This window comes from Danio aesculapii, chromosome 8 (genome assembly GCF_903798145.1).
Source record: "Danio aesculapii chromosome 8, fDanAes4.1, whole genome shotgun sequence".
Classification (NCBI taxonomy): Eukaryota; Metazoa; Chordata; class Actinopteri; order Cypriniformes; family Danionidae; genus Danio; species Danio aesculapii.
Window position 1 is genome coordinate 15,813,546 of NC_079442.1, and position 12,550 is coordinate 15,826,095.

Here is a 12,550-nt window from a genome sequence, read left to right on the forward strand (position 1 = left end):
TTTCCCTCGCTCTCTGAAACAAATTCACATAAACGTTGTGGCCAATGGGACGATTGCTGGAATCAATGTCTAATCAGATTTCAGCGGTGGGCCGACAGCTTGTCGCTCCATATTTTGATGTCAGTCAAGGGGAGGAGGCCGGTTGGGAGGGGGAGCCTGGGGATGTTGAGTGGAAGTGACGGTGCAGGCCGTTCCCGTTCCTCCACCCTGATCGCCTGAACACAAACCACTCGCACTGCATGGAGACCAAGCTTTGCTAGAGATTTTCCCTCGAAAACATGGCTTAGATCTGAGGCTGAAGGCGATAGTCATTCTTTGTATCACGTAATGGCTAGAGGAGGCCAACGACACTGTAGACTAAACCAAACATCTGAAGCATGTTCTGACATGAAGAAATAAATGTTAGATTCTTATTTTATTTTTATTCATTGCTTCTTAATCATTTTTTTCATTTTTTATTAATTCTTTCATTCGTTCAACAAGTGACAACAACAAAAATTGACTCATTGAAGGTAATGCAAAAAAATGCTAAAATAATAATATTGTAATGTAGTTACAAACATAATACTATTAATAATAATAATAATAATAATAATAAAATAATAATAATAATAATAATATATTATTAACATAATAATAATAATAATAATAATAATAATAATAATATCATAACAATAACAACAACAATAATAATAATATAATAATTATAATTAACTTGGTGAATCTTTGGCTTAATATAATAAACACATTATAATATCACTATAATATCACTATAATCATTATAATAACAGTAAATTGTTTGCTCATTTCAAATAAATAAATAATAAATAAATAAATAAATAAATAATAATAATATAATAAAAACAATAATAATATGAACTTGGTGAATCTTTGGCTTAATAATAAACACATTGTAAAAATTATAAATATGGTATGGTAAAATTGTAAATATTAACGAAATATGGTAAACTGTTGTCTCATTACAAGGATACAAATAAATAAAAGAAATAAATAATAGATCAGGGAGTTGTTGGCTTACTATAACAACTAAATAGACGATTTTACATAATAATATTAATAATAATAAACTTGGTGAATCTTTGGCTTAATATGATAAACACATTATAATTTAATAAACATGGTAAATTGCTCATTTCAAGGATATAAATATAAACAAATAAATATATTAGTTAATTCATTAATTATTTATAGAATCAAGAGTTTCTGGGCTTAATATAACAAATAAATACACAATTCTGCATAATAATAATAATATAATAATAATAATAATAATAATATAAAATAATAATAATAATAATAATAATATATAATAAACTTGGTGAATCTTTGACTTAATATAATAAACACATTATAAAAATAATACATATGGTAAATTGTTGTCTCATAAATAAATAAGTAAATAAAAAAATAACTAAATAAATAAAAGAATCAGGGAGTTGTTGGCTTAATATAACAAATGAATACACAATTCTATGTGATGATGATGATAATAATAATAATAATAATATATAATAATAATAATAATAATAAAATAATAATATAATAATAATAATATAATAATAATATTAATAATAATAATAATAAATAATAATAATAATAATAATAAAGGACATGGTTAATTATTAGCTGGATTATTATTAATTATCATGTATCATTATAAATCATATTTTAAATGTTTATTGATATTTTGTCTTAACTTAAATAAAAAAATGAGAGTTTGATTGAATCCTGTCACAAAACTAGAGAAGAACAATGGCCATATGATCATTTGCTAATGAGGTGTTTGGTTATCAAAACAATCTTCCTGTGTTTCTATTAAAAAAAAACACACACACACACACACACACAGGCCTAGTTGTGTGTGTTAGGGGATTTGTTCAATGGCGGAATTAGGAATTTGCTGATTTGGAGTTCCTGGAACAGGTCGATAAATAGATTGTCCTGCTCTCCTCCAGCCACAGAGTCTGAACCCATGCTGAAACGCGAGTATTATGAGAAAGTCTGCTGTACCCCCATGACATAGATCACTTGCACGCACACACATACACAAACACCACACACACAAACACACACACACAAACACACACACACACACACACACACACACAAACAAACACACGCACACTATTAGTGATAGGAGTGAGTTCTGACTTGAGCAGTGGGACCAGAGTGAGAGAGTGTGAAAATGTGGTGTTTGAGTCTGCAAACAGACTGACACTTTCTTCATCTGCACAGCTACAGGCCACAGAGACCTCGAAACACACACACACACACGGCATTAGCCACAGATACATTGCCACGTCTGGGTCTCGGCACTGTGAAAAATCGGGGCATACGTTTGTGACTTATGACATTTATCGTTGTGTGCTTTTGCTAGAGTTAATTCATGCAAATGGAGCTCTAACAGTCATCAGAAAGTAACACATATGACAGCTATGCCTCATTAATTACCTCACAGCAAATTATTCCTCCATCTGATTGCATCTGTTTCTCAATAGAAAGTGATTTGTTTTGCGTTCGGAAAGCTCGTTTTGTCTTTTTTCGATAATGTACGACGACCATTTGGTCCGATAAATAAGCGTTTTGGATAAGGAATATTAATAATCTTTGCAGATTTTACTGCCTCGTTTGATAAAATAACAAATCCGGAAAAGGCTCAAAATATTCAAATCTTCCAGTTTTATCAGCTCGGCAGTGAGTCTTGTCGGGGTATGCTTGAACTAGTACATTTTCATTTTAAACAGTGGATTTAGATGAAAACATTGATTCATTCATTCATTTCCTTCGGTTTAGTGTCTATTTCAGAGGTCGCCACAGTTATGTTTGACGTTTCTGATACGCTTCTGAAAAGATCACGTTAGAAGCTAAATATATCTACAAATTTGTAGCACAAAACTGTTGGCTAAATACAATTATTAAATAAAATATTATCATTTGGCAGCGAGGAAGATCACTGCAATTTGCATAAACTGTACAACTGACAATTTACTAACTTTTTCTATGTATTCATTTTTATGATATCATTGATATCAACTTAGCATATTATGTACTGTATATTGCTGTATATTGTGTGTACATGAAAGGCTCAGGCACGATAGACAAAGTGGATTTACTCCATCATTTTTTAGACATACTGACAAAAGTGAGAAAATAGTGGCCGCTATCATACACCCGGCGCATATTTTACTCTAATATTAATATCATACTCTGCTTTTTTTCTAAGACTAGCGCAACCCTAATTTTCACGTTTTGCACCATGTTTTTAAAATAGCAAATCCATTTGCGCCACTTTGTGACTCATGGGCATTCTGGTCAATAAAGGAGGTGTGTTAAGGCGCATTGTTGCCGTGTTGCTATTTTTGAGAAACTCACTCAAGAGTGCATTTGTTATGTGCCTATGCAGGTTCAAACGCTTAATAGACATAGGATGTACAGCAATACACAAATGTCTTTACATATGAAAAAAAAATTAAAGATTAATATGCTAACAAAATTTATTATTTACTACATAGATTTAAAAACCACTACCACCATGCCTTCTTCATGTCAGTGTTTTTTTTTAGTTTATTCATGACAATTTGCATTTGTATAATGTTATTATTATTATTATTATTATATTATTATTAGCAGTAAAATTTATCATGTGCATATTTATATTGTTGTAATAAAAACAAGTTTAGATTTGTCTTCGGTTTTGGAGACGTGTGCGTCACCATATGGGACACAAGAATAGGACGTGTGTTTAAATATAACTAACACTTTGTTATTATTGTTAATTTATTCATTTGCTGGAAATTAGAACTAAATTTAGAAATAGTTTTGAACAACTCTTTGTGCTTGAGAAACTAAATTAAATATGTAGGCTTACACTGGCTCCCAGTTATATTCAGAATAGATTTTAAAGTATTATTACTTGTCTATAAATCACTAAATGGCCTAGGACCTCAATACATTACAGATATGCTCACTGAATACAAACCTAATAGATCACTCAGATCTTTAGGATCAAATAAACTAGAAATTCCAAGGGTTTAGTTTAAAGCAGGGTGAATCCGCCTTTAGCTGTTGTGCCCTCCGCTGCTGGAATCAGCTTCCAGAAATGATCAGATGTGCTCCAACATTAGGCACATTCAAATCAAGACTGAAACACATCTGTTTAGCTGTGCCTTTACTGAATGAGCACTGTGCCACATCCGACAGATCACACTATTATGTCTTTCTTTTCTTTTTCATTCTTTTAAACCTGTTGTAACACATTTGAATCTGTTTTTGTCTGTTTTAATAATTTTATTATTTATTTTTATTAATTATTAATTTTTTTTTTTTCTTATACTTGTCTTTTTTATTCTTGTTTATGTAAAGCCCTTTCAATTGCCACTGTGTATGAAATGTGCCATTTAAATAAACTTGCCTTGCCTAATGGATGTCTTCAGTGGAGTGTGTACAACACAGACTCCACGAAAGTAAAGGAGTAAAGAGTACAAGTAAAGAGAAAGTAAAGAGGCCGAATGGAGAAGGCGTTTAGTTTTTCCATTCAGTTTTTCCACTTACAAAGTTCGCCATGTAAATAGCAAATGTGCAATGGTGGTGCGGCACAACTGACTCCTAAAGGCAATGGCAGATGAGACTCTGATTGGTTTAATGCATGTTGTGCTCAAAACATACCTATAACTTATTAAGAGAATAAGCTCAACCCTGTTAGACCATGTGTCAGGGCGCAAACTGTTTTTTTTTTACGTCTTTCTAATAGCAAAAGTGGATAAGGACATGCTCTTAATGCTTTTTTAGCACCATGAGCTTTAGACTTTGTGCCTAGATCATTAAAATAGAGTCCAAATGAGTTTACTTTTTATTTGTGCATGCTCACAACAAAACATTGTGGTGTTTTAAAGTTTAGAAAACATAAAGGATGTGCTTTCTGCCATCTTGGTTTCTTTTGAGCATGTCACAAAAATGGGTAACACTTGACAATAAGTTTTTTTAGTTAATGTATTTACTACCATGAACAAACAATGAACAATACATTTATTACTGTATCTATTAATCTTTATTAATGTTAATAAAGTTGTTCATTGTTTGTTTAAGTTCGCTCAGTGCATTAATGTTAACAAGCATGCATTTGAATCTCAATAATGCATAAGTAAATGTTAAACTTTGATTAATAAATGCTGTACAAGCTTATTACTAGTTTATGTTAATAGTTACAATAGCTAACGTTAACTAACAAAACCTTATTGTAAAGTGAAACCTAAAATGTAACAAATTTAGTGCAATGGTCATGTGACATGACGAGATTTAATATTTAGTTTTTTTTTTTAAATATATGAACATTTATATGCATTTATGAATGTATTATATCATCTTTGCATCAAATTACAATAAAGGAATAACCACTTATTCAAGGTGTTTCTAATGTAGCATCTTTAGGGCTGAGAGTAAATTTGATGTTATGCTCTCCTCTGGCTGCCGTCATCAGTCTCACACAATTTATTTTCCTTTTTCTGAAAGTCTTTATAACACCATAGAGGAGTTTTTCTTTTATTATTTCAGCAAATAGGATTGTAAAAACATCATTTGTTGTACTATTCGATTCACTACACTCTCAGTTTACCAAACCATGATGTATTCCGCTACTGAGAAACCAAGAAATGTGAAAAGGGTCTATGATGAGATAAGCCAATCAGAGAGTGAACACTGTTAGTCTGTGTTCTGTATTGTCTATACTGAAAGGCAAACCTGGAATTTACAAAATAAAAGTCTGCAGAGTTTGCAAAAATCTTGAGTTTTGACTAAAATAAAATGCACCCATGTACACATATCTTCAATCAGTTGTAGCATTGTTTAAAGCTATCGCATCTAAGTTTATACTTTTATGAACAGCATCCCGACAAGCAAGGTAATAGATACATCTAAACCCGTGTTTAGTTCAAGGAAGATTTACGTCTGCATTTCTCACACACTTGTTCTCTCCCTCTCATCAAATAAATGAGTCTTTACTCAGATGGTTTCAAGATTATGCAGTGTATAGTGGGGGAAAAAAAAAAACATCATATCAAACCTCATCAGGGAAGATAAAATTCATGCCTGCAGACGGCTGCAGGCAATCATACTTTCATATTTCATCATGTAGATAAGGATATTGCAAATTCTTTGAAGCATTGCAAAACAGGCAAACAGAGGCAAGGCGTGCTGGTAAAAGCCTTTTCATCTTACCACGTTATAGGTTACTGTAATAGGAAACTGTTTACACAGGCAACAAACTGACTTAATATGTTTCCGAATCTCATTTTCCTCACACCACTCCCTAATACTTGAGCCGCAGGAGCTTTTACTGAGCAAAGCATTTATTTCTGCTTTAAAAAAAACTGCCACATTTTCCGCTTTATGCATATTATGGGATAGACACTCCTGTCATCCTCTGAATCATCACTCTGTTTGTCGTGGAGTTTGGATTTATGGTGGCTTCTTGCTGTCTGGCTCAGATACTTATGATTTATATAATAATAACTAAATGTACAGCACATTATGAAGTTTTACTAAAAAATAAATAAATAAGAGAATTTGAAGTAAATTCCAGCCCACTGTAGACATGATGTGTCCCAATCTGTGGCACATTATTAAATGAACTGTACTAAACTACTAACTAAAGTAAAATCAAAATACTTTTATTCAATGAAGATGCATTAATAACACTTTCTAATTAGATTCAATTTATTTGTTGTATTTTGTAGACATATTTGTGGCAATATACACACACTGGCCACTTTATTAGGTACACAACTGCTTGTTAATGCTAATTTCTAAACAGCCAGTCACATGGCAGCAGCTCAATGCATTTAGACATGTTCAAGACGATCTGCTGCAGTTCAAACCGAGCATCAGAATGGGGAATAAAGGTGATTTAAACTGGTTCGAATGGTTTGAATGGCCAAACTGGTTCGAGCTGACAGAAAGGCAACAGTAACTCAAATAACCACTTGTTACAACTAATGTATGCAGAAGAGCATCTCTGAATGCACAAAATGTTGAAAACATCAAAATTGGACAATAGAAGATTAAAAAAACGTCGCCTGGTTTGATGAATCTCAATTTCTGCTGCGACATTCAGATGGTAGGGTCAGAATTTGGCGTCAACAACATGAAAGCATGGATCCATCCTGCCTTGTATCAATGGTTCAGGCTGGTGATGTTGATTTAATGGTGTGGGGGATATTTTCTTGGCACACTTTGGGCCCAATACTACCAGTTGAACATCGCGGCCATGTCACAGCCTACCTAAGTATTGCTGCTGACCATGACCATCCCTTTATGACCACAATGTGCTCATCTTCTGATGGCTATTTCAAGCAGAATAACACGCCATGTCATAAAGCGCATATCATCTCAGACTGGATCATTGTCTTGAACGTGACAATGTTGAATGTACTCAAATGGCCTCCACATTCACAAGAGCTCAAGCCAATAAAGCACCTTTGGGATGTGGTGAAACGGGAGATTAGCATTATGGATGTGTAGCCGACAAATCTGCAGCAACTGTGTGATGCTATCATATCAATATGGACCAATTATAATATGGAATATTTCCAGTACCTTGTTGAATCTGTGCCACGAAGGATTAAAGCAGTTCTGAAGGCAAAAGGAGGTCCAACCTGGTACTAGTAAGGTGTACCTAATAAAGTGTCCGGTGAAGGTATATGTTGTTATTTTGAGCTTTCGATTAATTATCCGCAAACTATCATCATTTCACAATTAATCAATCAATCAATTAATAAATAAATAATTGAAATAATACTAATAATAATAATAATAATAATAATAATAACAACAACAACAACAACAACAACAACAACAACAACAGCAATAATAATAATAATAATAATAATAATAATAATAATAATAATAATAATAATAATAATAATAATAAAATAATCTTAACTACTGGATCATAATATTAATATTAGAAAGATTTCTGAATGGTTATTTGACATTGAAGACTTGATTAATGGCTGCTAAATTCACCTCTTCTATTACAGGAATATTTTTAAAACTATCTTTAAATGTAGGTGGTACATTTTTCAAAACACCAAAAAAAGCTAATAGTGTAATAGCCTCTTCATGGCTGACTGAGACTATACTTACATTCAAGCCATGTGGACTATACATGGGATTCCCCCCCAGGACATCATTGTATCCTGCCGTCTGACTGATAACATGGCGCAGGGTATCCACCTGCAGAGGACACAACAGAAAGTCAAGCTTGTCAACATTCTGCATTTCAGCAACACGTGCAAACATCAACACAGTGATGTATGGCTACAACAGACAAAGGCACTGATGTTTAAAGAAATAAAGAAGAACAACAACCAAAAAAAGGTGGATCTGCAGTTTACTAAATGAATCATACTAAATGGAATATCCAGCCGGATGAGGTTAGGAATACATAAGTGGTTTAATGCAACATTTAGGACAGCATATGTGTTTCCCCTCTCTAAAGCTTTCTGGTGTTCAAAACAGAGTTCAAAACACAAAAACATATAAAGAAAGAATGAAATAATTATGATTTGGAATTTTCAACAAAAGCACAAAAATATTCACACATGACAGCAGTTGGAGGAGAATCTTGATTGAGACAACTAGTGTTGGATAAGTTACTTAAAATAAAGTCGTTATTGCTAGTTACAATATTAATACTGTATTTAAATGCGTTTTTTAATTAAAAGTAACTTAGTTACTCAAGTGTAATTTGATTACTTAACTCACGACTACAATCCACATAAATCCCATTGCGTAGTCAATAGAAATTAAACTCTTAATTGTTTAAATTTGAGTCAAAGAGGACATTTTAGATTTGTTTTGAAAACAATTTCATCTTAAACATGTATCTAAAAATGAACCGTTTCAAAGTAATGACACCTTCTTCGCACCTTTAACTTTTTTAATCACCAGTCAATGTGGCTAGTAGATTTCCAACATTACTAGCCACTCGCCATTTTCACTAGCCACGTTTTTGTTTTTGGGAAAATATATATTTTTTAATGCATAAATTTGCGTTTGACATGCTAAAATTACTTGATTTAGATGTTGTGTTATGAGCAAATGGGTTGTGTTGCAATTAGTGTTTATTTCACTTGACTTTTCAGGGCTCAAAATAAAGGATTGACCAAATTTATCTCTGACCACACCAAAAATAAATAATAATTTCTTAGCCACAATTTTACATGTGTCAAAACAAGCAAAATATAGCTGTATACATGCACTTTTTATTCAACAAACTTTTCTTTAAAATAAGAATTATTGTCAAGTATCTAAAATATGCTAGCTAAAGGTCTCAGATCACCAGTTAACTTCACATAAACGGGAGGTAATCAATGTTATTGGAAAAAAAAAGAGAAATAAACTTTATTAACAAAAATAACAGTAAGCAAAAGAAAGTAAGTAAAAAACATACTGCGAGTGATAATGAAAGGATGATCACGCACACACGGTTAATGTTAGGCCTATTAATAATCTGTTCAAAGAATAATTAAAACGAAAGCAGTGACTGCTGCTGCTGATCATCCTCTCATATTCACCTGCTTTCTTTTGCTCGCGAGAACACAGTTATTTTTATCAGTCATGCTGCTTCTTGACTCTAAGATCACATTAGCATGAATATTGGGTCATCTTTATTGTCAAACCCTGCTTTTAAGAAAACTACAATTTGAAAATGATTTCCAACCAGTCAAAGTGGCTAGTGGGAGTGCCTGTCTAACCTACCACAGCTGAAATCTACCCGCATTTGACGGGTGTTAATGTCAAGCCGTGTTCATACATATATTAATATTAATTTTCTAAAGCAATTAATTGTTTTTTTTTTATGCATGTACAAATAAAACCATCCTTCTTTAGTTAAAATTTAATTATTCTGCAAAACAATCTGAATATATACATACACAATTACTGTGGATCTCTTAATTTCTAACTAACTTCTCAATACATTTTTGCAAATGACAAGCAGACATGCAAATGCCTTGATAAATGTTCTTTAGTTGAAAAATAAAACTATGCTAAAAATACATATATATATATATATATATATATATTAGAACAATCAAAAAATACAATTACTGTGCTTTTTTGAATTGATTTTACAGACCTGCTGAATGTATGTACAGTATCTATACAAGTATGATTAACTAATTAAATCACCTACAAAATTCATAGTAATTTCTCAGGTCAAAAGTAGTTTAATTACAGTAACTAGTTACTTTGTAACTAATTACATCTAGCACTGGTGACAATCCATTACCGAAGTATAAGCAGATAATAGGAATCTAGGAAATGTTTAGATTATCTTTTCTCTCTCCTTCAAATGGTGTCTTCAGCACAAGGATGAAATGAGCGGATGCCAATTTGGAAGACTGGAAACATCACAATGAGAAAAGGATATAGAGGTTTGGAGGAAAGAACAGTACCATACAACCAATACCAACCCAAGAGCTCAAGTCAGAGCCAAAATGCATTCACAACATCAACTACAAAATGGGGTCTGCTCCAGGATCAATATCCTAGCATACTGCTGTAAATAATGAGTGTCTACTTAGATGGGCCTCTTATAGGCTGCGATATGGTAATTTGGTTGGGGGTTCCAGACTGGAAATGTGAAGGATCCATCCATATCCATATCCTACTTATTAATCTTACATGACTATAATGAGACTAATTGTTGAAGGGGTGATCAAATCTTTTTCATTGTCTATATGTTAAAGGGGAGGGGGGTTGAGGTTTAAATGTGGATGGTAGGCTAGCTGACAGGTCTGCTCTGGTTCACAGCCCCAGTTCCTGTGCGTAGCGCCTACCTGTGACTGCACATTGGCTCCGACTTGTGCCCCTTGGTAAGAATCCCCATTCAGATTCTGCATGCTCATGAACAAGTCCCCCGAGTTTGGGAGGTTAAAAGAACCTGACGAACCTAGAAAGGAAAGATGTAAGGAGCTGAATAACGAGAGGATGAGAAAGAGAAAGAGAGGCTATCACAGACTCACACATACACGCAGTGTACAGAGGACATACACACACCACACGCCACACTAGGAAGTGATGCTCGGAAAGCAAGCAACAAAAGGACAGCAAAAGAAAACAAGGAAGAAATGAAAGGACAAGGATGGGGATGACGGCCTGGTTGCATTAAAACTCTAAAAGGGCACGTCGGGGTCACCAAAAAAAGCAAAATCAAATGGGGGAAATCACAACAAGGCACGGAGATGGTGTATGGAGTTGGAAGTCTAGGTTTTCCACAGGGGTTCACACCTAATACTACTCTAGTGGACGAGTTCATAAAGGGGATTATATGCCAATGACAAGAAGGACAATAAGAAGCTTATGGAAAAGGCCAGTACCAGTGAACATGTTGGTTAATAGAGTGTTTTTGTTCTCTGCAGAATCCAGCTGAAATTCTTCATCTTTCATCTGGAATCCTGGGTGCAAGAAAAAGGGGACCCCTTAAAAATTGCTTACCCACAACTCCTCAGGGTTTAAGCCATGTCCATATTACAGTCAAATCTTCTGCGTATTATGTTTAAAGAGCATAAATTTAAGCTACACACTGCATCATTCCACTAATCAAATATTCATCATTATTCCAAACTATACATTTCTTTAAGAGCGTAACATGCTCCGAGCAAGAGATTTCCATCAATTCACAGCGGGGGTAACACTGTCACATATTTATGGATAGGAAGGGAGGACGGTGGGTGAGGATTATCTCTTCTACCCCCACCAGCACCACCACCCTCCCACCCCTCGATTCTACAAACATATTCAGCATGTGCACACAGTTTTCTGCTTGACTTTGCTCGTCTCGTTCAGCATGTATAGTCTCATAGGCAGGAGAGTGAGGCTCATCCCCCAGGCTGGGACCTCTCACTGTCACAGCAACCAACCAGCGTGCCAAAGGGAGCAGAGGTTCAGAAGGGACCAAACTGGGATTTTGGATGGCTGGTTGGTTTTCGGGGGGCTCGTCCGGGAGTGGTGCAAGCTTACCGGAGTTGGGTGTGGTGGGTGAGTTGGTCTGACTATTCTGGACGGCGGCAGCTGCTGCATGTGCTGCAGTCACGGCTGTCTTAGCGGCATACAGGTTGGCCTCCTCTTGGAACTTGCCGATGTTTTTTTTGTAGCGGATCCTCTTGTTGCCGAACCAGTTGGATACCTGGGGGAGAGATGGAAAGAAAAAGAAAGGGGGAAAAAAGAGGAGGGGGCGTCAGACGTCAATGCAGACGAGGCACTGTGCACTGAGCAGAGTGATTGTTTCAAGATGTCATGTTTGGGTCCATCAAGTCCACAGTCCCCAGCCTCCCACAGTAATATCCGCTGGGCATGCAGACTAATTAAGCGATTATCAGACAGGGCTTGTGCGTTATTGCGGATGGAGGCGTGACATGCTCTCTGTTTGTCTCTAGACAAAACCAACACACAAGGGGCTGCTTGTCTTGTGGCAAAATTAGGATCAGTGTTGTGCTTAAGGGATCAGGTAGCTAATGCCAAACGTGAA

General features: G+C 34.7%; 1 protein-coding gene across 4 annotated transcripts in view; it reads right to left on the minus strand.

Moving 5' to 3' along the window:
* Positions 1 to 8,159: 8,159 nt before the first annotated feature.
* LOC130233315 (pre-B-cell leukemia transcription factor 3) overlaps positions 8,160 to 12,550 on the minus strand; it is a 142,941-nt gene continuing 138,550 nt past the window's right edge. For 2 of the 4 annotated variants that reach the window (XM_056463278.1, XM_056463277.1), the window contains 3 exons: positions 12,043 to 12,208; positions 11,400 to 11,477; positions 8,166 to 8,250 (listed from right to left, as the gene is read on the minus strand). In XM_056463278.1, the coding sequence (XP_056319253.1) occupies positions 8,204 to 8,250; positions 11,400 to 11,477; positions 12,043 to 12,208 (291 nt within the window). In that variant the 3' untranslated portion in view covers positions 8,166 to 8,203. Of the gene's footprint in view, positions 8,251 to 11,399; positions 11,478 to 12,042; positions 12,209 to 12,550 lie in introns of all 4 variants that reach the window. The other 2 variants (XM_056463280.1, XM_056463279.1) reach the window with 1 other exon arrangement.